The sequence below is a fragment of the Macaca thibetana genome, chromosome 10, assembly GCF_024542745.1.
Source record: "Macaca thibetana thibetana isolate TM-01 chromosome 10, ASM2454274v1, whole genome shotgun sequence".
Classification (NCBI taxonomy): domain Eukaryota; kingdom Metazoa; phylum Chordata; class Mammalia; order Primates; family Cercopithecidae; genus Macaca; species Macaca thibetana.
The window spans coordinates 42,363,767-42,387,594 of NC_065587.1; the positions used below are offsets into that span (position 1 = coordinate 42,363,767).

The window sequence follows — 23,828 nt, forward strand, 5'->3', positions numbered from 1 at the left end:
CTCCCCCCAGTATCTCAGGGCCTCCTGCAGGCCTTCCTCCCCTCCTTATCCATTCCCCTCCCCCAGGTCTCCCAGCGCCCCCTGCAGGCCCTCCTCCCCTCCTTATCCTTTCCTCCCCCACCCCCCGCAGGGCTCCCAGGGCCCCCTGCAGACCCTCCTCTTCTCTTTATCCATTACCCCCTCCTCAGGTCTCCCAGCGCCCCCTGCAGGGCTCTCCTCCCCTCTTCATTCCACCCCTCCCCCCAGTATCTCAGTGCCTCCTGCAGGCCTTCCTCCCCTCCTTATCCATTCCCCTCCCCCAGGTCTCCCAGCGCCCCCTGCAAACCCTCCTCCCCTGGTCCCCTCCTATTCATCCCCCAGGTCTCCCAAGAACCCCCGCGGGCCCTCCTCCTTATCCATTACCACCTCCTCAGGTCTCTCAGCACCCCCTGCAGGCCTCTCCTCCCCTCCTCATTTCCACCCCTCCCCCCAGTATCCCAGTGCCTCCTGCTGGCCCTCCTCCCCTCCTTATCCATTCCCCCACAAGGTCTCCCAGCGCCCCCTGCAGGGCTCTCCTCCCCTCCTCATTCCACCCCTCCCCCCAGTATCTCAGTGCCTCCTACTGGCCCTCCTCCCTTCCTTATCCATTACCCCCCAACCAGGTCTCCCAGCCCCACTGCAGGGCTCTCCTCCCCTCCTCATTCTACCCCTCCCCCCGATCTCACCCCGGATCTTAGTGCCTCCTGCTGGCCCTCCTCCCCTCCTTATCCATTCCTCGTCAGGTCTCCCAGGCCCCCTGCAGGCCCTCGTGCCCTCCTTAGCTCCCTACCTGGTCTCCCAGCACCCCCTGCGGGGCCCTCGTGCCCTCCTTAGTTCCCCCCCCAGGTCTCCCAGCACCCCCTGCGGGGCCCTCCTCCCTTCCGCATCCACCTCAACCCCGAGGTATTTCCGTGCCCCCTGCAGGACGCTCCTCCTTAGGCGCCCCCCTCCCAGGTCTTCCAGCACCGCAGGCTCTCCTCCCCTTCTTATCCACCGCCCACCAAGGTCTCCCAGTTCCCCATGTGGGACCCTCCTCCCCTCCTCATCCACCCCCCCAGGTCCATCGGTGCCCCCTGCGGGGTCCTCCCCCTCCCTACTCCCCTCCCCCTCGCAGCTCCGCCTCCCCCCAAAGTACACCACCCCTCCCCCAACCCCGCCTGGCTCCACCCCCTTCGCGCCCCCTCTTTTCCGCTCCGCGCCTGCGCACTGCCACCCTCCACTCTCGCGCCAGCCCTGCGGCGGCGGGCTGTGGGCTGCAGCACGCGGTGCACGAGGCAGAGCCCACAAGCCACAGACTGAGTGGGCCGGGCACTCCGGCCACGCCTTCCGCGGTGAGGGGCCAGTCCTGGGTAGGGTCAAGCCCACCTGTTCTCCTCCAAGAGCATGGGCTGTTCTGGGTGTGGGCGGAGGGAGGGGCTGGACGGAAAGGCCCAAGGGCGGGCGGCAGACGCTGAGGGGCTACCCGGGAGGGTCGGGGCGGGGCGTGTTGGGCAGGGTAAAGCAGGGGCACTGCCAGGCCTCCAAAGGAGTGTGCTTGGCCTCGTCGAGACCTGCTTGGCCAAGTCTGGGTGGGCTCGAGGCCACTAGGCCCAAAGCCCGCCTTCCTCTGAGGGTGCTGTGTCTAGAACCATGCACGAGGGGAATGCCTGCTCGGGGCCCGAACCTCGCTAGGCCCAGCCCGAACCTCGCTAGGCCCAGGAGGTGCACTGGCCCAGGGCCTGCTCGGGCCCAAACCTGGCTAGGCCCAGGTTGTGCACTGGCCCAGTTCCTGCTTGGACCTGAAAGTTGCTAGGCCCAGGATGTGCACTGGCCGAGAGCCTGCTGGGCCCAAACCTTGCTAGGCCCAGGATGTTCACTGACCAGACCTGCTCAGGCCTAACCTTGCTAGGCGCAGGATATGCTATGCACTGGTCCAGAGCCTGCTCAGGTGGGACCTTGCGAGGCACAGGATGTGTGCTGGCCCCAAACCTGTTCGTTTCTAGAGTTTTGTACAAAATCCTGCTTTAGCCTAAATCCTGCTTAGCCTCGACCCCCTCCTAGACCCAGGCCAGATCAGCATTGTTCTGACCCTACTAGGTCCAAAGCCTTTTGAGGCCAGACCTTGTTTCAACTCCAAAGCTTGCTAGGCTCCAGCACCCCCCATCCCTCCTCATATCCTCCCCCCACACTTCTTCCCCTATGAAAATCGCTTATTTCTCAAACAGGCCAAATCATCATGGCAGCTACTGAGATCTCTGTCCTTTCTGAGCAATTCACCAAAATCAAAGAACTCGAGTTGATGCCAGAAAAAGGCCTGAAGGAGGAGGAAAAAGACGGAGTGTGCAAAGAGAAAGACCATGGGAGCCCTAGGGAGTTGGAGGCCGCGTGTACCTCTGGGGCCCTCCAGGACAGCGTCCTGGAGGAAGAAGTGGAGCTGGTGCCGGCCACCTTGGAGGAGAGTGAGAAGCACATGTTGACCCTGCAGACGGTGCACTTCACTTCTGAAGCTGTGGAGTTGCAGGATATGAGCTTGCTGAGCATACAGCAGCAAGAAGGGGTGCAGGTGATGGTGCAACAGGCTGGCCCTGGGTTGCTGTGGCTTGAGGAAGGCCCCCGGCAGAGCCTGCAGCAGTATGTGGCCATTAGTATCCAGCAAGAGCTGTACTCCCTGCAAGAGATGGAGGTGTTGCAGTTCCACGCTCTAGAGGAGAATGTGATGGTGGCCAGTGAAGACAGTAAGTTAGCGGTGAGCCTGGCTGAAAGTGCTGGACTGATTAAGGTAAAGCTGGTTTTAATAAACAACGCCTTACATGAAAAAGAACAAATTGAAGTCGGCTTTTATGCAATATTATGTCTGGACAAGGTATTTTGCAGTTGCAAATTAAAGGCAGTAAAAATACGTCCCAGGAAAATCCTGAGAGTTCTTAGGTTCTTTTTTTAAAAAGTTTTAAAAGTTGTGCTAATTGGAATACTGTAAGGTGCATTAGGTTTTAAAAAAAAAGGTGTTAAGTTTCACTGCCGTAACCCTGATGCTAAATAATTAACATTGTGATGCATAATCTTCAACTTTTGCTTTTCTTTTTGTATTCTGTGGTTCATCCAGGCAAAAATCTAATTATATTGAAATTAATAGTATCATATTTGTTTGAATATTTATTGTTGTTTATTAGCTCCAGGAAGGGCAGGAGAAGAACCAGTTATTGACTGAAAGATTGGCTGAAAGAACAAAGGAACAGCTCTTTTTTGTGGAAACAATGTCAGGAGATGAAAGAAGTGACGAAATTGTTCTCACAATTTCAAATTTAAATGTGGAAGAACAAGAAGATCAACCTACAACTGATCAAGCAGATGTTGAAAAGGCCAAATCTACAAAAAATCAAAGAAAGACAAAGGGTAGGCCAGTTCATCTCATAGAATACACTCCATAAAACTGGGCCGCTGTTTTTCTTTATGGGAAGGTGATGGTAATTGAAGTTTTAAGTGGTCGACTTTTAGTTACTTTCAAATTGTCAGGAAATGGGAGAAATTTTAAACTAATATTCTGAATTGTGAATCAAATCCAGAAGGGTTTTGCACTTTGCACACAAACGTTTTGAAAGCACAGTAAAAATGTTCCCACAAAACCTTGTGCACGTAAGCAAAGAAGGCCAAGCCCTGGTCTCTGCTGTCTAGTTTGCAGCCCCAGAGGGATATGGGGGACAAGTCATTACAGGACAGGTGGTGAGGCCTCGTGTGCTTCAGGGGCAAGAGAAGGAGCAATTCCTCCTTCAGGAAGCAGTGGAGGGTGCCTTCTAAGGGAGGTGATATTTAGGTGAGTCCAGGACAAAGAAGCCATTAAGATGGGGATCAGGATTCCAGGCACTAGGAAGTGGTCTGGGTGTGTAGGTCTGGAAGTATCTACTTTGTATGTGAGGGTGGAGAGCTCTACTGTGTCTATAGAGCTGGGTGGGTGGGAGGTAGGTGCTCAGAGAGGTGGATGGGTTCAGATTAGGAAGACCCTGAAGCAATATTAAAGCCTTATTAAACTGAGATTGCATTCCAGCAGCCCACAGGATGGATGAGTTTGTCCTATGAAAATGATTTGTTTGGCTTTTTTTTTTTTTTTTGAGACGGAGTCTCGCTCTGTCACCCAGGCTGGAGTCCAGTGGCACGATCTCGGCTCACTGCAAACTCCGCCTCCCGGGTTCACGCCATTCTCCTGCCTCAGCCTCCCGAGTAGCTGGGACTATAGGCTCCCACTACCAGGCCCAGCTAATTTTTTTTGAAGTTTTAGTAGAGACGGGGTTTCACCGTATTAGCCAGGATGGTCTCGATCTGCTGACCTTGTGATCCGCCCACCTTGGCCTCCCAAAGTGCTGGGATTACAGGCATGAGCCACTGCGCCCAGCCTTATTTTTTTTAATATTAGTTTCTCACTAATATATTTAAATCAACATATTTCACCCCCAAAATTGCAATTTCTAGCTCTTTTAAATTATATCTGGCAACATTTGGCACAGTTTCCTTCCTCCTGGCAACAGGTGCCTGGGATTGGAAGGTGACTCAGTTTAGAAAAGGAGAATGCCGCCCAAACACACTGCTACCACCACCCCATTCTTACATGTGGTCAGGACCTTTCACTCAGGTTTCTGGCCTCTGCCTTCCATAGGTGGTTGAGTTTGCAGCCTTTTGATATATGGTAGTTTCTCATGTGTTTAAATCAAGAGTTTTACACTCTTAAGTTTTACAATTTTTAGCTCATTTTTAGGTTTTTGATGTATTTACAAATTTGTAGAACCATCACCACTGTCTGAATTCCAGAATATTTGGATCACTCCAATAAGAGGCCTGTACCCATTAGGCAGTCACTTCCTACTCCATTCCTGGCTACCACTAATCTGCTTTTTGTTTCCATAGATTTTCCTGTTCTGCACATTTTCCGGAAGCTGAATCATATATGTATACCATGTGCCTTTCATGTCTAGACTCTTGAGCTTAGCATAATGTTTGGAGGGTTTGTTGGTATTGTAGCATGTGTCAGCGCTTCATTCGTTTTTAATGGCTAATAATCCCTGTATGGGTACAGCACATTTTATTTATCCATTCCTTCATTGATACACACCGCAATTGTGTCCACCTTTCAGCAAGTGTGAATGGTGCTGTTTTGACCATCTGTGTACAAATTTTTTGTTTGAGCACCAGTTTCCAATCCTTTTGAGTATATACTTAGGAGTGGAATTGCTGGATGATGTGGTTACTCTGTGTTTAACTTTTTGAGGAGCTGCCACACTGTTTTCCATAGCAGCCGCACCAGTTTGAATTTGCACCAGCAGTGTGTGTAGCTTCCAGTTTCTCCACATCCTCACCAACTTACTTTCCATTTGTTGTTATCGTTTAATTATAGCCATCCTAGCAGGTGTGAAGAGGTATCTCGTAATTTTGGTTTCCATTTCTCTAATGACTAAGGGTGTTGAGTATCTCTTCATGTGATCATTGGCCTCTTACGTATTTTCTTTGGAAAAAATGGCTATTCAAATCTTTGGCTCATTTTTAACTGGCACTGTATCGGCTTCCCAGGGATGCCATGACAAAGCACCACCAACTGAGTGGCTTCAAACCACAGAAACATACCTCTCACAGTTCTGGAAGCTACGAGTGTGAAATCGAGGTGTTGGCAAAGCCATGCTCTCTTGGAAGGCTGTCGGGGAGAATATATTTCATGCCTTTCTCTTAGCTTCTGGTTGCCAGCATCATGCCATTCATTGGCTTGCAGATGCATTACTCCAGTCTCTGCCTCTGTTATCACATCGAATTATTTCTGTGTGTCCCTGTGTGTATCTCTTTTCCTCTTCTTATAAGTACGCCAGTCACATTGGCTTATGACCCACCTTCATCCAGGATGACCTCAGCTTAACTTGATTACATCTGCAAAGACCCTTTTTGTTCATAAGATCACATTCACAGGTATCTGGCCTGAGGACTTCACGTATTTTTGCAGGGGTCACAACTCAACTTGTAAACCTTCTATTCCAAGTTTGTTGAGTATTTTATCAAGAAAACGGTGTTGGATTATATGAAATGATTTTTCTGCATTTGTTGAGATGATCATGTGTTGTTCTTTTTTTCTTCATTCTGTTAATATGGTATATTACACTGATTGATTCACATATGTTGAACCACCCTTTTATTCCTGCAGAAAATCTCAACTTGGTTATGGTATATAATCCTTTTAATATGCTGCTTGATTTGGTTTGCTAGTGTTCTGCTAAAGATTTTTGCATCTGTATTCACTAGGAATATTGGTCTGTAGTCTTCTTTTGATGTCTTTGTCTGGCTTTAGTATGTAAGTAATACTGGCCTCGTGTAATTCATTGGGAAGAAGTGTTTCCTCCCTTTTTTGAAGATTTAGAGGATTGGCATTAATATTTAAGCATTTGGTAGACTTAATCGGTGAAGCGATTTGGTCCTGGAGTTTTCTTTCTTGGAAGTTTGTTGATTAGTGACTCACTGTCTTTACTGATACAGGTCTATTCCAATTTTCTGTTTCTTCTTATATCATTTTTAGTAGTTTGTGTGTTTCTAGGAATTTTCTATTTCATCTGTATTATTTAATTTGTTGGCATATAATTGTTCATAGTATTCCATTATAAACATTTTTATTTCTGTAAGATTGGTAAGAATGTTCCCACTTTTCTTCCTGATTTTAGCAATTTGAGTATTCTCTTTTTTACCCCCTCAGTCACAAGTCTAGATAAAGGTTTGTCAGTGTCGATCTTTTTGAAGAACCAACTTTTGGTGGTTTTGTTGGTTTTCTCTAATTTTTTTCTCTCTAATCTTAATATTTTCTTTTTCTACTAGCTTTGCATTTAGATTTATCTTCTTTTTCTAGTTCCTCAAAGTGTAAAGTTAGGTTATTTGAAATATTTCTTCTTTTTTAATGTAAGTGTTTATAGCTAAAAATTTTCCTCTGAGCACTGCCTTGGGTACATTCTATAACTCTTGGTATCTCATGTTTTCACTTTCGTTCATCTCAAAGAACTTAATAATTTTCTTGTTATTTCTACTTTGACCCATTTGTCATTTGGGAGTGTGTTTTTGACTTCCATGTTTATGTGAATCTTCTGAATTTCCCTTGGTATTCATTTCTAATTTCATTTTATTATGGTCAGAAAACACAGAACATATTTTGATTTTTTTGGTTGGTTGGTTTGTTTGTTTTAGAGACAGGTTCTTGCTCTGTTGCCCAGGCTGGAGTGCAGTGTTACAAGCATAGCTCACTGTAACCTTGAATCCCTACTTCAGCGTCGCAAGTAGCTAGGACAAGAGGCACACACTACCATACCCAGCTAATTTTTAAAAAATTGTAGAGATGGAGTCTCATTATGTTGCCTGGGCTAGTCTTGAACTTTTGGCCTCAAGCGGTCCTCCCATCTGAGCCTCCCAAAGTGCTGGATTACAGGCGTGAGCCACCATGCCTGGCTCAGTTTGTCTTTTTAAATTTATTAAGATATGTGTGTCTCAATATGTTTGTAACTTCACTTGTGGTCTATCCTAGAGAATCTTCCCTATGCACCTCAGAACAATGTCTATTCCAGTGTTGCTGGGTGGGATGTTCTGTAGATGTCTGTTTTGTCTATTTGGTTTATAGTGTGACTTAAGCCTCTGTTTCCTGACTGACCTTGTCTAGTTCTGTCCATTGTTTAAAGTGAGGTGTTGAGGTCTGCAACTATTATTGAATTACCTGTTCCTACCTTCAATTTTGTTCCATTTGCTTCAAGTATTTTGGGACTGTTATTAGGTGCATCTATTTTTGGCGGGGGGTGGGGGGAGTTTGTTGGCTTGTTTTGAGATGGAGTCTCACTTTGTCGCCAGGCTGGAGTGCAGTGGCACAGTCTTGGCTCACTGCAACCTCTGTCTCCTGGGTTCTGGCAATTCTGCCTCAGCCTCCTGAGTAGCTGGGATTATAGATATGCACAACTACACCCAGCTAATTTTTGTATTTTTAGTAGAGATGAGGTTTCACCATGTTGTCCAGGCTGGTCTTGAACTCTTGACCTCAAATGATCTGCCTGCCTCAGCCTCCCAAGTGCTGGGATTACAGGTTTGAGTCACATATGCGCCTGGCCACATATATGTTTATAATTGTTGTATCTTTATGATAGATTGACCCGTTCATTATTATATAACGTCCTTTTGTCTTTTACAACAATTTTGTCTTAATATAGTCTGATATTTGTATAGCCATTCTAGTACTCTTTTGGTTTGTATGGAATATCTTTCTCTATCTTTTTACTTTCAGCCTATTTGTCTTTGAATCTAAAATGAGTCTTTTGTAGAAGACAAATAATTGCATATTGTTTAGTGTCCTTTCTGCCAGTCCTTACCTTTGCATTGGAGAGTTTAATCTCTTTACTGATAAAAAAGGACTTCCTTATTTCTGTATTTGTTTTTTAAATGTCACATCTTTTATTCTTCAGTTCTTTCATTACTGCTTTCTTTTGTGTTGAATAGCCACTGCCAAGTGTATCATTTTAATTATTTTATTATTTATTTTACTATATATTTTTGAGTTATTTTCTTTAGTTGTCCTTGGTGTTACATTTAACATCTCAATTCATAATAATCTGGTTTAGATTAATGGCAATTTAATTTCAATAGTATGTAAAAAAACTGTGCTTATATAATTCCATTCCCAACTCCACTTTCTGTTGTTATTGCCACAGAGCGTATCTTTATAAATTATATGCCATCAACATAGATTTATAATTATTGCTTTATTCTGTCTTTGAGTCAGATAGGAAAAAAGAGAATTACAAGTAAAAAAAAATGCATGAATATTGTCTTTTATATTTGCATATGTTGTTACTTTTATCATTGTCTTTATATTTTCATATGGATTTGAGTTATTGTTTGGTGTCCTTTCATTTCAGACTGTTGGAGTCTCTCTAGCATTTTTCAGAGGATAGATCTGCCAATGACAGACTTGCTCAGTTTCTGTTTTTCTGGGAATATCTTAATTTCTCCTTCATTTTGAAGGGTGGTTTTGTCAGACATAGAATTCTTGTTTGATGTTTTTTTTCTTACGGCACATTGAATGTCATTCCACTGCTTTCTGGCCTCCATGGTTTCTGATGATAAATCAGCCATTAATCTTATTGACAATCCCATGTATGTGACAAGGCGTGTCTGTCTTTCTTGCTGCTTTCAAGATTCATTTTTTGTCTTTCAGCAGTCTGATTATGATGTGTCTTGATGTGAATCTCTTTGACTTTATCCTACTTGAAATTTATTAAGCTTTTGGATGTGTAGATTTTTTGTCAAATTTGGGGAGTTTTTGGCAATCATTTCTTCTCTTCTCCTGTGTCACCTTGGGTCTCCCATTGTGCATATATCAGTGTGCTTGATCATGTCCCACAGATCTCTTAGGCTGTTTTCATTTTTCTTTGTTCATTTTTTTCTTTCTTTCCCTCAAACTGAACAATCTCAGTTAACCTGTCTTCAGGTTCACTGAGTCTTCCTTCTTTTTGCTCAGCTCTGCTGTTGAGTCCCTCTGTTGAATTTTTCATTTCACTTATTGTATTTTTCAATTCCAGAAGTTCTCATTTTTTTAAAATAAATTTTATCTATTGGTATTCTCAATATGATGAAGCATCATTTTCATGCTTCTTTTTGTTTTTTGAGACAGGGTCTCACTCTGTCACTTAACTGACTAAATGTTTAATTACATTTAATTTTAATTAAAGTCCAAATTTAAGAGTCACACATGACTCATGGCTATGGTTTTGGATGGCACCATTCTAGATGGTTTTTCTCGCAGTGCCCTGGCTGGAGAGAAGGATCCAGGGATGGGACGGGTTGTCTTCAGTTCACCCTACAGAAAATGCAGGGCCACATTTTTATAGGTGAATCTCTTCTTGGGCGCCCCACTTTAGGTAGGTGGTGTGCCTTTTCTCGTGTCTCCTTGGGTCTACAAGACATTCTGAAATGTTCAGGCATGTCCTCCCTAGCATTTTTTTTCTCAGAAAGAAGAATGAGCAGTACCTAGTCCACTCTGCGCCCAGAAACCAGACATTGGTGCATCTTGAAACAGCGAAAATGCATTATCCAGGAACATGGCGTCCTGAATTGCTTCCATCAGCTTATGAATATAAATAGCATGTTCTATTGTTCAGTTCCCATATTAGTTGAAAAGATGATGTGCTGATTTACTTTCAAGTGTTTAAATGGAATTTGAACTTCTAACATACATAAACTATTTCCTGCCTATAGGAGCAAAACGAACCTTCCACTGTGATGTCTGCATGTTCACCTCTTCTAGAATGTCGAGTTTTAATCGTCATATGAAAACTCACACCAATGAGAAGCCTCACCTGTGTCACCTGTGCCTGAAAACCTTCCGTACAGTCACTCTGCTGCGGAACCATGTTAACACCCACACAGGTAAAACTGCCGGGAGGGCTCTTTCTGTGGAATAATGTGTGTTAAGGCTTATGTTAAGAATGTGAATCCACCGATTTCTACAGTAGAATCGTGTAACATTTTATACTGTAGTTTTGTCTTTTTTTTTCTTGAATTTCCATCAAAAATACTGTCACAAAGGTTTTTCTCACATGCATCTGTGGTATTTGTAGTTTAGAGAGCCGCTTCTTAATTTTTAAAGCATTTTTGAGACTGAGTGTAATTAAAAAGCTATGAATTCCTTGGAACTTTTGTGGTTAAGTCTTGTTTTAAAAGTATGAACTATGTGATCCTACAGGAACCAGGCCCTATAAGTGTAATGACTGCAACATGGCGTTTGTTACCAGTGGAGAACTCGTCCGACACAGGCGCTATAAACATACTCATGAGAAGCCCTTTAAATGTTCCATGTGCAAGTATGCCAGTGTGGAGGTAAAGCCACTCTTGGACTTGAAGCTTCATGGCATCTTAGTAGAGGCTGCTGTACAAGTTATGCCAAGTGTAACTAACAGTAGAATCTGTTACAAACAGGCTTTTTATTATTCGTATAAAATTTATGCAGAAAATAATATGCATTCTCTTTTATGAAGTTAAAATAGAAAATTGGATTTCTATGTTTCTTTGATTAATAATTAGTGAAAATAATATGTAAAGGTGTACAAATTACAAATAAACTCCTTGTGGTCAAGAAATAAGTCCCAGATTTGTTTAAAAGTTCTGCATTTTATCTAGTACTCAGGGCCACAGAATCAAAATGTATTTGCTTTAATGTAGAATGCAGATCCAATCTGAATATTGGCTGAAATTTTTTAGCTTGATTGGATACAAAGCAGCTTGCTTGAAGATTTAAGCAGAGCCATTTCTGTTCTGAATTAGAGACTGCCCTTTTCAAACTTCAGGTGTGCCGTAGTCATTTTAATTAATTTGCTTTATTTGTATCTTCTAATGGGTTTAGTGGTACTCACGTGAAACAGGCAGAGTGCTGCTTTTACTAGGCAATGCCAGTTTCCACCAGTTAATTTTCAGGGTCCCACAGTGCGTTGGGAAACAGACTGAGGCCCGGTTTTGAGCCTGATCGGGACTGGGTCAACAGTACACTCAAATGGAACTAAGTTAAAGGGAACAGCTGAAGATTAAATGTAGTAACAGTGCAGCCGGGTTTCACAAATTAGGAAATTTCATGGTTAGGGTCAGAATTTGATTCCAGGAACTTTTTTCTGCTGTTACAATTTTTTAAAAAAATTATTTCTCATCTGAGTTAAAGGTTGTGATTGTAGTATGAGAATGCAAAATGGAGGGTTCAGGGAACAGAGTCACCTGGGGATCCTAAGCCTGGAGTGGACTTTTTGTTGGTGCCCTGCCAGTGCTCAATACAAACTTCCCAGGTCCACGAGACCCTCCCCCAGCGCCAGCGGTCTGCATGCGGCCTGTGGGAGGTGGCCTCAGCACAGGGGTCTCTACTGCTGCCATAGCCCCCCATTTTTGCAGTCTCCTCAAGTCTTCCCATGCTTGTTTGTTCCCTCATCCCATCCCGTGACAAAAATGCCAGCAGGAATGGATCAGAGCTGTGGTGCAGATGTGCCCCTTTTTTTAAAAAAGCTTTTTAATTGGCCAGGTGTGGTGGCTCACGCCTGTAATCTCAGCACTTTGGGAGGCAGAGGCGAGCAGATTGCTTGAGGTCAGGAGTTCAAAACCAGCCTGGCCAACATGGTGAAATCCTGTCTCTACTAAAAATACAAAAAATTAGCCAGGTGTGGTGGCACATGCTTGTAGTCCTAGCTACTCAGGAGGCTGAGGCAGGAAAATGACTTGAACCTGGGAGGCAGAGGTTGCAGTAAGCCAAGATCACACATTCTAGTCTGTATGAGAGTGAGACACCATCTCAAAAAAAAAAAAAAAAAAAAAAAAAAGCTTTTGAACTTTTTGAACTCCCTCGTCCTCCTATCCTACCTTTAAGAGTCATCCATAGTCTTTTTTAATGGCCTTCTTTGCTCATTCACACCACTTATCTTCCTCAAAACTTTCATGCTATACAGTTTTTAAACTCTTTTTGTTTTGCTTTCTAATATACTTGAAGGCATTCACTTTTCTTCTGAAAATCTAAGTGAAATTTTTTGGCTTGGCTATTGTCTTCCATCCTAAGCTGCCTTTTGTTCTTGAGTGTTCCTTAGGCTTCTGTGTGCTCACCACTTACTGGGGAGACAGATGGAGTGTGGCATCCCTGGGTCACCAGCAGGACTGATGCAGCCTCCTGATGTCTGTCGTCCGCCTATAGCTGATGGCCCCATTTCCTGCTAGCAGTAGATAAGGGCCTGTGATACACAAATACAGAATAAGAATAGTTCTAGAAGGCAATAAACCAGTCAGGCAGTGAATGCTCAAATGGGAGGTATTATGTTGTTTGCTATTTAACTGATTGCCTGGGATACATAATTATTCAAATTAGAATTTAATTTCTTCTACTTAAAATTTAATTCTTTATAGGACCCCTCTGTCACACAGCCCCAATGCTGAATAGCCAGGGATGCCTTCCTCCACTCACACTGTTACGCTGGGGCCAGCCAGGGTGGAGTCTGCAGGACTTGTGACCATGAGGCGACACATACAGGTGTTCCTCCATTAAAGAGCTAGGGTTTCGTTTTTATTTTTATTTTTATTTTTGTGAGACGTGGTCTCACTCTGTTACGCTAATTGGAGTGCAGTGGCGTGATCTTGGCTCATTGCAACCTCAGCCTCTCAAGTAGCTGGGACCACAGGCGTGTGCCACCATGCCCAGCTCATTTTTAATTTTTGGTAGAGAACAGGTTTTGCCATGTTGCCCAGGCTGGTCTCAAACTCCTGAGCTCAGGTGACCCACCCCTCTCAGCCTCCCAAAGTGCTGGGATTAGAGGTGTAAGCCACCACACCTGACAAGAGCTAGAGTTTGAAGATTTTCACTTTATGCAAGGAAAACAAAATGTTTGCCTTTGTGCGTTTACAGTGTAATCTAAATTTTGTAACTATTGGGCATGTATTGCCTTAGAAATGAAAATACAATCCTGTGTGGCATTCAGCAGGTAGGGTTAAAGTGAAGGTGAATGCGAAAGCCTTCAGAACTGCTGCCCATTACCCTACAGGAGCTTATACGCACACACATCAAATGAAATAAAATCACCCATAACAGATGATCAAAAGTAATGACTTTTTCATGTTTTTTGCAGTGAGTGAAATATGCTCTGGTGCTCTGATGTTAAAATCTGATTAATTTAAATCTCTTTTATAATGCTGATTAATGGAAGACTCTGCTACTTTTGAGTTTCTATTTCTATGAACATCATTTATGTATTTATTAGGCAAGTAAATTGAAGCGCCATGTCCGATCCCACACTGGGGAGCGCCCCTTTCAGTGTTGCCAGTGCAGCTACGCCAGCAGAGACACCTACAAGCTGAAACGCCACATGAGAACGCACTCAGGTAAGGGCTCTGGTGCTGAAGGCTTGATACCTACAGTGTTAGCTCTTAAAGCAAGCTTTAAAAAATTACTTTTTATGGGCACAATTAAAGTTCAAAGGTCAAAGTGGATTTTTGTGTGCCTTTGTGATACGAGGATCTTGATCTGTACCTTTACCTTTATTTAGCAGTAAGAGAGTCTACATAGACATTGTGCCACAACCCCACTGTGTGGAGTAAAACACAAAGTATTCGCTTCCGTAGATTTTTCAGGTATTTAAAACTCAACTCCTGGCCAGGCACAGTGGCTCGAACCTGTAATCCCAGCACTTTGGGAGGCTGAGGCAGGAGGATCCCTTGAGTCCAGGAGTTTGAGACCAGCCTGGGCATCCTAGGGAGACCCTGTCTCTACAAGTAATTTAAAACTTAGCCGGGCCTGGTGGCGCACACCTGTGGTCCCAGCTACTTGGGAGGCTGAAGCAGGAGAATCACTTGAACTCAGGAGGTTGAGGCTGCAGTGAGCAAGCATTGCACCACCACACTCCAGCCTGGGTGACAGAGTGAGAACCTGTTTCAAAAAACAAGTAAATAAAAATAAATAAAAGTCAACTCCTTAATTCATTCTTCAACTTTAAGGCAAAACATAAAGTGTGCTGGTTTTGTAACAGAGGCACTTGCTGTCTTACTATGTAAAGAATACATTATGTGTACTTTTTGGTTCTTCACAGCCCCATGGATGTGAACCACATAGAACTCTTGCGTAGCCACCAGATGCGAGGAAGTCGTGTGTCTGGTCCATCATGGACACAGCCGTACTTGACATAAGCTGTCTGGGCTTGATTTGGGAGTCTCATACTAATTGGGGGTTGTCCGGTGAGAAGGGGGTTGATAAAGGAGGCTTAAGGCAAAAGAAACACTTTCAGCACAGGTAGCCTTTGGCAAGGATCAGGCCTGGAGGGGGAATCACTTTGTTGTCTGCATCTCAGGTGAGAAGCCTTACGAGTGCCACATCTGCCACACCCGCTTCACCCAGAGCGGGACCATGAAAATACATATTCTGCAGAAGCACGGCGAAAACGTCCCCAAACACCAGTGTCCCCATTGTGCCACCATCATTGCACGGAAAAGTGACCTACGTGAGTGTCTGGTTTAGTGATGTTTCTTTTACTACAGCATTTGCTGGCTCTTTGGAGCGAGGCCCTATGTACCTGCAATGTACTGGCCCTGATACTGGGAGGCGGCAGGAACTTGGCCCTGGGACACATTTTCTTCAGAGGTCCTGTCGCACCATCTGGTGGCTGGATCTCATAAGTGCATTTTATAGCATGATTTTAGAATCCCGGCCCAGGCCTGTTCCGTATGCACGTGATAAGACCTTTCACGGATGGGTATTATTTCTTTCCACATTGGGCCTATTTTTCAGATGAGGAGGACACTAGGGCTCAGAGACATACAGTAACCTGCCCAGGAGTCACATGACCAAGGGTGCTAGGAGGCGGCTGGATTCTGGGTTCCTGTTTATCAGTGCTCTCTCTGTGACACCCAGCAAGCTTTTCTTAAACCCTGGCTGTGGGCCTAAAAAGTTTTGGGAGCACAAGGTACAAAAGACACAGTTTTTCCCTTAAGACAGTCACTTTGGGAAAGGAGGTGGGCCTGTAACGCGTAATCTGCATCTACCATGGGGAGCCTTTTAACTGTCACACCCCCCAGAGTGGGAGTGGAAATCCAGAGGCTCTGAACAGCAGGCTAGGAGCTGGGATTTGATACTGCCTGTGGGGAAGCCAGCCACTGTTGAGCAATGGGAGGGAGAGTGTGGGTAAGTGTGAGCCAATGAGTCTCTTCTTTTCTTCAGGATTCCTGGGCCTCCCTTTTTCCATGATCTTATTTCTCTTTCCAAAATATATGACACAAAACATATGACACAAAATATGTTAGCAAAAGAAAAAATTGACCCTTTTGCCCAAAGAAATTCTGGAGATGAGATGAACTTTTTTGAAAACCTTTCTGAAAGGTGAAAGGTGTTCCACAAAGTCTTAACTTTTATTTTTCATCTGGACCATTCTGTCATTGTTGCCACAGTTACCAGCACATCACAAAACAGCCCAGTGGGGCTTGCTGGGGCACAAGTCTAGCCAGTTGCTAGACTTTTTTGACACCATGACAAAATAACACGGTTTATATCTATCTCATGCCAGTGGGTGATACATTCTGCATAGCCCTGTAAGATGCTTTATAAACACACTAATTCTTCTTTCCCATGACTATATGAGAAATCAAGCTCTCTAAATGTCTGAGTCACTGTGGGTAAGGTGGAATAGCTCCATCACAGAGCTGTCAGTTGTCATTTGGTTTCTTACACAAGTATCACAAGACCATCATGCATTAGGCATAGATGAGCAAACCCATAGATGAGCAAACCCAGCCAGACCTCACCATGTGTCTCGGGTTAATTTCAACATGGGAAATAACAGGGCACTGACTTCTAACAACATGTGGATTTTTTAAGGTAAAATAAAGATGTTATATCTTTTTATATAAAACCACCTTAACATCATCCTAACATTGACCTACCCCATCATAAGGTAGTGCTCAAAGCGCTTTGTTAAATAAACATTTTAGGTTCAGTATGACATACCTTACATAACATTTAACTCCACATTGAAAGAATATTAAAATGGTATTTCAGCATTCTGTTCGTTTAGAGCAGTGGTTCTCAACTGGGAATGATTTTACCCCGCAGAGGACAGGTGGTGATACCTAGAGGTATTTTGGCTTTCACGACCGGGGAGAAAGAGGTGCTGCTGGCGTCTGGTAGACAGACACCAGGAGTGCTGCTTAACCTCCTCCAATGCACAGGATAACCCACCCCGCCCTGCCCAGGAAGGAACTAGCATGCTCCAGCGCCAAGGCTGAGAAACCCTGGTTTAGAGGAGAGGGGAAGCAGGTTAACAGAAAACAACACTCTTGAAGTCTATAATGTTCTGTAACCATTTTAGGTGTGCATATGCGCAACTTGCATGCTTACAGCGCTGCAGAGCTGAAATGCCGCTACTGTTCTGCTGTCTTCCATGAACGCTATGCCCTCATTCAGCACCAGAAAACTCATAAAAATGAGAAGAGGTTCAAGTGCGAACACTGCAGTTATGCCTGCAAGCAGGTATTGTACTTTACTTAATTTGGAGAGGCAGTGGTGCATGGAAGAATGGAGGGCTGGGGTAGGATTCTTTACCACCTTGAAAATACTGAGAAAAGTCACGCTTTTAATAGAGTATCCTATTCAAAATAACCAGAAAGCAACAGTGAACCGGTCGTGGAAAACAACAGTTCTTAAAGTATGTTCATGTACTCCCAGAGCTCCCTGTGACCAACTAGGGTCCCATAAGAGCCAAGCCCTTGTTATGATAATGGAAAGGTGTCATTTTGAGACACTGACATTTGCACTTTTGGTGCCAAAACAAAGGTGGTCCTTAGCCCAGATCAAGGCAGTGACACACAGTGAAACTGGTCACGGTGATGGTCTTCACCTTCATACACTGGCAGCAAAAATAAAGGGCAGTTTTACATGACAGTGTCCTTGAAGAGGCAGTAAAAGTTGTTAACTTTATTCAGTCTTGACCCGGAATACTTTCTTTGTAATAATCTTTGTGATGAGATTAGAAGCTGGCATATGCACCTCCGCTGTCTTCCACAGTCTGGAGGAAAAGCATCTGGGGGCTTGAGTTTCCAGCTCAACTAGCCCCTTTTTCAGTGAATGTCATTTTCACTAAGGAACAAGATAAACTCTATTTACTCAGTCATTGGGCATTGGTGGACATTTTTTTCTAAATGAACAACGTAGGCCAGGTGTGGTGACTCACACCTGTAATCCCAGCACTTTGGGAGGCTGAGGCGTGCGGATCACTTGAGGTCAGGAGTTTGAGACCAGCCTGGCCAATATGGTGAAACCCCATCTCTACTAAAAAACACAAAAATTAGCTGGGCGTGGTGGTGCACACCTGAAGTCCCAGCTACTCAGGAGGCTGAGATAGGAGAATCACTTGAACCTGGGATGCGGAGGTTGCAGTGAGCTGAGATCATGCCACTGCACTCCAGCCTGGGAGACAGAGTGAGACTCCATCTCAAAAAAAAAAAAAAAAATAGATTGGAGTGATTTTTTAAAGCAATTTTTATATTGTATCATGAAATGTGTTAGCATTTAGAAGATCTGCAGAGCTCAGTAAACTAGTATTTTCCAAATGACCAATCCATGATGTTACAGACTCACACACAGGTAAAAGATCCATTCAAAGGAAAAGACCAAGAGGTTTTAAAGTTACAGAGAACAAGTTCCTTGGCAGGGTTTCAGATTCCACATTGCAACCCATGGGTAAGAAATTACCATGACCAGACACACAGGCTCACACCTATAGTCCCAGCACTTTGGGAGGCCGAGATGGACAGAACTCTTGAGCTCAGGAGTTCAAGACCAATCTGGGCAACATAATGAGACCCTGTCTCTACAAAAAAATACAAAAATTAGCTGGGTGTGGTGTGCACATCTATCCCAGCTACTCAGGAGGCTGAGGTTGGAGGATCACTTAAGCCCAGGAGGTTGAGGCTGCAGTAAGCTGTGTTCTTACGACTGCACTCCAGCCCAGGCAACTGAGTGAGACCCTAAAAAAAGAAATTGCTACTAACTGAATTTTAGTGTAATAGAGAAGAATGGCCACAATTACTTGGAAGAGCTGGTGAAATGTTGATCTCTTTTCAAACTACATGTCTATGAGACCAAATTTTCTTTATCATTTAACATACTCCAGTGGACTGACGGAAGAGCAGAGATAGGAATCCATCTGAATGCCTTTTTTTTTTTTTTTTTTTTTGAGACGGAGGGAGTCTCGCTCTGTCGCCCAGGCTAGAGTGCAGTGGCGCGATCCCTGCAAACTCCGCCTCCCGGGTTCATACCATTCTCTGCCTCAGCCTCCTCCCGAGTAGCTGGGACTATAGGCGCCCGTCACCACACCTGGCTTATTTTTTGTATTTTTAGTAGAGACGGGGTTTCACCGTGTTAGCCAGGTTGGTCTCGATCTCCTGACCTCATGATCCGCCTGTCTCAGCCTCCCAAAGTGCTGGGATTACAGGCATGAGCCACCGCACCCAGCCCTGAATGCTTTTAATAGAGTTGCCAGACTTAGCAAATAAAAATACAGCACACCTAGTGACATTTGAATTTCAGACAAACAACGAATAGTTTTATATACAAGTAGTTGCAGCCTGTATTTTAACTGGCAACCTTATCTATTGAGACAGACATTAGGTTATTTTTGTTTTGAAAAATAGATAATTTTACAGAAATAATATGTAGTTGGTTTGTTATTATTAAATGAGTTAATAAATGTTTTTTTTTAATACTTAAGAATTCCTCAGTTTTGCTTTCTAAGAAAGTAAATACTAATACATGCCATCTGTATAAATAAAAGCTCTTCAGAGGCCACAGTAATCTTTTAAAGTTTGAAGGGCCCTCAGACTAGAAGTTTGAAAACAAACCACTGCTTTGAAGCATTGCATGCTATTGGTTACCAAAGGTGAAAATCAGTGCTTCCTGTGTTTCGAAGTGTGGGCTATAAGCTGTAAATGCCTTAGATAAAGGAAAAAGTTTTTCTGGTAAATTTTGAACAAAGAATATTCTGTGGCCCCAGGCTCATGTTTCTTCAAATGAACTAGGAGGGCTTCCTGAAAGATGGATGAGACTTGGAAAGGATGAGGGGGTCCTGGAGCAGGCATACAGCAGGTATGTGGGAGCAGAGAGCAGCCAGGCAGGCCGTGGCCATGGGCAGAGGCTCGGAGCACTGCTGGATGCTCCTGGCTGCCGCAGTCCTTGAGAGCCTGGCTCCCAGCAGGGAGAGCCACAGATGCTGTCCCGAAGGAGGGTGATGAGGTGAAAGCTGTGCGTGGAAGAGGGTATTCAGTGAATTGGATGAGAGAAAGATTAGAAGAAAGACCATCAGTTAGGCCACTGACAGTAATGCAGAAATGGCCGAATATATGTTTAATCCAAATTATCATCACATTTTAAATAAAACAAAATGTATGCGTTTGTTTGACTTCATACATATTTTTGTCCCGATTTCCCAAATTATTTTCTCCTGTCTAAGATAAAATCTGTATTTAGGCCAGGTACAATGGCTCACACCTATAATCCCAGCACTTTGGGAGGCTAAGGCAGGAGAATTGCTTGAGGCTAGGCATCTGAGACCAGCCTGGGCAACCTTGTGAGACCCTGTCTCTACAAAAAATACAAACTGAGCTGAGCATAGTGGCACACACCCACAGTCCCACCTACTCAGGAGGCTGAGGCAGGAGGATCACTTGGGCCCAGGAGTTTGAGATTGCATTGAGCTATGATTGTTCCACTGTACTCCAGCCTGGGTGACAGAGCGAGACCCTGTCTCAAAAAAAAAAAAAAAAAAAAAAAATCGGTATTAAGATCTGTTACAATACTATTGGGAAGTAAATGGAAAAATGTTTAGATACTTAACATACTTGCAACCCCAAAGTCCCGTTGAATTTAGACTCTGACATTTGATTTTTAAGTTTGCAGGTTCTATTTGCCCTTTGTAAACTCAGGTAATTGCAAATAGTTGTATAGAAGGAGGACTCCCAGTAATGAGGGGACAAAGGACCATCCTTTCACGCCCTGCGGTGTGTACTCCCACATCCCAACAGGACTGGAGAGCCAGCAAGGACTCCACTGCAAGACCTTTGTCATTTGCTGCTGCTGTATACGAGTTTGTTTCCTAGACGGCCACTTACTGAGAGTGAATGATGCCTTGTTCAGAATGTGTTTGCAGTAATTCTGCTTAATAGTGGACTCATCTTTGGGGAGGGAAATAAAAGGTATTGTACGATGAACAATGTCTAATATAGAAAAAAACCCTTTGAACTAGACAAGCTGCTTTCTTCCCCTTCCCTCTTAGGAACGTCATATGACTGCTCACATTCGCACCCACACTGGAGAGAAACCGTTCACCTGCCTTTCCTGCAATAAGTGTTTCCGACAGAAGCAACTTCTAAACGTTCACTTCAGGAAATACCACGATGCAAATTTCATCCCGACTGTTTACAAATGCTCCAAGTGTGGCAAAGGCTTTTCCCGCTGGGTAAGCTTACTTAAGTCACAGTAAATCCCCCATGGAAAGATCCCTCTATCTCAGGAGGACAGTGTCACACCAGGAGAGTTTAAACCCGATTATAGAAACCTGCCAGGACTTCAGGAGCATCTGTCATGCCTTAGGAAAGTGCTTATTAGTTTTTTAAAATCAAAAATTCTTGAAGAATCCTATGAAAGTGTGGTCTCCTCATCCCTTAAAAAAAAAAAAAAAAAAGGACAATCCAACACACAAAATCTTACAAATAGTTTTAGAGAGTTATTAGACTCCCCAAAAAACCCCAGCTTTTAGTGTAATATTTTCAGATTGTTCCAGTGAACTAGATTTAGGCTACTTGACAGAGAGAATGCAATTTTCACACAGATGTCCCTAGAATAACGTTATTGGTGTCTATAATCCCAGCTACTTGGGAGGCCAAGGCGAGAGGATCACTTGAGGCCAGGAGTTTGACATCAGCCTGGACAACATAGGGAAATCCCCACCCCTCCAAAAAAAATTAGCTGGGTGTGGTGGCGCACCCCTGTCGGCCTAGCTGCTCAGGAGGCTGAGACAGGAGGATCACTTGAGCCCAGGAGTTGGAGGCTGCAGTGAGTCACGATCACACCACTGCACTCTGGCCTTGAAGACAGAGTGAGACCCTGTCTCTAAGATAATTTTTTTAATAATAATTTAAAAAAGGAATAGTGCTATTGGTGCTGGGGTAAGGAATACAATTATGGTTTTATTCTTTTAGGTGTTGTATTAGTTATTTATTTCTGCATGACAGATTACCTCAAAATGGAGTGACTTAAAACCACAAACATTTATCACCTGACAGATTCTGTGGGTTGGCTGAACTGGGTGGTCCTGGCTCAGGGTCACTCCTGAGGCTGCAGTCAGGATGTCCTCCAGGGCTACATCATCCGAAGGCTGGACTGGGGCCAGAGGATCCGCTTCCAGGACAGCTCTGCCACACAACTGCTGGCACCGGCCTCAATCCCTTGCCACAGCCCTCTCTGCAGGGCTGCTTGAGTGTCCTCCTGACTCAGAGCAAGTGAGAGAGTGCAAGGAGGAAGCCACAGGGCCTTTTGCAATCTAGTCTTAAAAGCAGCACAGCAGCCAGGTGTGAGGGCTCACACCTGTAATCCCAGTACTTTGGGAGTCCAAGGCAGGCGGGTAATTTGAGGCCCGGAGTTCGAGACCAGTCTGGCCAACATGGTGAAACCCTGTCTCTAAAAAGAAAAAAAAAAAAACAAACAAACTAGGCGTGGTGGTGCATGCTTGTAATCCCAGCTACTTGGGAGGCTAGGATGGGAGGATCACTTGAACCCAGGAGACGGAGGTTGCAGTGAGCTGAGATGGCGCCACTGGCCTCCAGCCTGGGTGACAGAGCAAGACTCTGTCTCAAAAAAAAAAAGTAGCACATTACTTCTAGTCACAAGAAATGAACCATGAAGTCCCCCTACACTCAAGGAGGGGAAGTGAAGTTTCTTTTGAAAGGAACAGCATCAAAGAATTTCAAAACGTTTAAAAACCACTGCACATGGCTAGCTAGAGCCCTGGACCATGTCGGCTTCAGCCTAACTTTATAAAAAGTTTTATAAAAGTTGAATTTCCTGAAGTTGACCATTTTTAAAAATCTTTCCTCTTAAAACAGTAGTGTAGTTGTGTTTTTCTGAGTAGCACAGTGGGGTAGTTCCGGAATGTCAACCCTATTAGTTTAAAATTTCAAATGAAAGCTGTGGCAGTGCTCCCAAAACACCATTGCTCATGCTAAAATTGTAAAGAGTTAAAATTAACGAGTAGAATTCTAAAGAGAAGAAACTGCCCTTTGGTGCAAGAAATAAAAATGTAGAGAAAAGAACAAGTCTGCCTCATGCGGTCCCCTCAGAACATAAAATTTTTGAAACTTCTGTTCAAGAAAGCATATTTGGACTTGTGTCTAGAATATAAGAACTCTTAAAACTCAGTAAATAGACTGTATTTACTTATTACAGTAAAAAACAGGTAAAGTATCTAGGCCAGGCATGGTGGCTCACGCCTATAATCCCAGCACTTTGGGAGGCCAAGGCAGGTGGATCACAAGGTCAGGAGTTCGAAACCAGCATGGCCAACATGGTGAAACCCCATCTCTACTAACAATACAAAAATCAGCCGGGTGTGGTGGCACATGCCTGTAATCCTAGCTACTTAGGAGGCTGAGGCAGGAGAATTGCTTGAACCCAGGAGGCGGAGGTTGCAGTGAGCTGAGATCGTGCCACTGCACTCCAGCCTGGGCGACAGAGCGAGACTGTCTTGGGAAAAAAAACAAAACAGCTAAAGTATCTAAATAGACCTTTCTCCAAAGAAAACATACAGGTGGCCAGTAAGCACAGCGTCATTAATCACCAGGGCAATGCAAATCAGTTTCTGCCACAACTTCTTAAGTCTGCCCTTGTATCACAGAAGCAGCTGTGGATGCAGTGTGTAAGTGAATAGACGTGGCTGTGTTCCAGTAAAACTTGCTTTCACAAACAGTTGGCAGCCAGATTTGACCCACTGGTTGTCGTTTGCCAACCCCAGTGTCTACGCATAAAATGGAAGAAGTTTAAACAAGCTGTTACATCACCCCCATTTAGGTGTAAATTCTTCCTCCTTCCATCATAAACGCAGACAGTCCCGTTAAGCACAGTGGGAAAGTCAAAATGGGAATCAGGCAGGATGCTTCATATAATTTGCAAATTTAAACACCTGTTACCAGTTTTTTACTTTTGCCTGGGACCTTTTCAAAAAGTGAAAATTTTCTCACTTAAGATTATCCTAAGTGTTCGTTGGATGAGAATATGTCACGAATAGGCT

At 44.1% G+C, this 23,828-nt stretch overlaps 1 protein-coding gene across 6 annotated transcripts in view; it reads left to right on the forward strand.

The window, feature by feature from the left end:
* Positions 1 to 608: 608 nt before the first annotated feature.
* CTCFL (CCCTC-binding factor like) overlaps positions 609 to 23,828 on the forward strand; it is a 31,391-nt gene continuing 8,171 nt past the window's right edge. For 2 of the 6 annotated variants that reach the window (XM_050806945.1, XM_050806946.1), the window contains exons 1-9: positions 1,174 to 1,349; positions 2,223 to 2,776; positions 3,168 to 3,390; positions 10,246 to 10,416; positions 10,733 to 10,866; positions 13,767 to 13,887; positions 14,850 to 14,999; positions 16,860 to 17,020; positions 20,820 to 21,002. In XM_050806945.1, the coding sequence (XP_050662902.1) occupies positions 2,234 to 2,776; positions 3,168 to 3,390; positions 10,246 to 10,416; positions 10,733 to 10,866; positions 13,767 to 13,887; positions 14,850 to 14,999; positions 16,860 to 17,020; positions 20,820 to 21,002 (1,686 nt within the window). In that variant the 5' untranslated portion in view covers positions 1,174 to 1,349; positions 2,223 to 2,233. Of the gene's footprint in view, positions 800 to 852; positions 922 to 1,173; positions 1,350 to 2,222; positions 2,777 to 3,167; positions 3,391 to 10,245; positions 10,417 to 10,732; positions 10,867 to 13,766; positions 13,888 to 14,849; positions 15,000 to 16,859; positions 17,021 to 20,819; positions 21,003 to 21,744; positions 22,864 to 23,828 lie in introns of those variants that run through there. The other 4 variants (XM_050806947.1, XM_050806948.1, XM_050806949.1 and 1 more) reach the window with 4 other exon arrangements.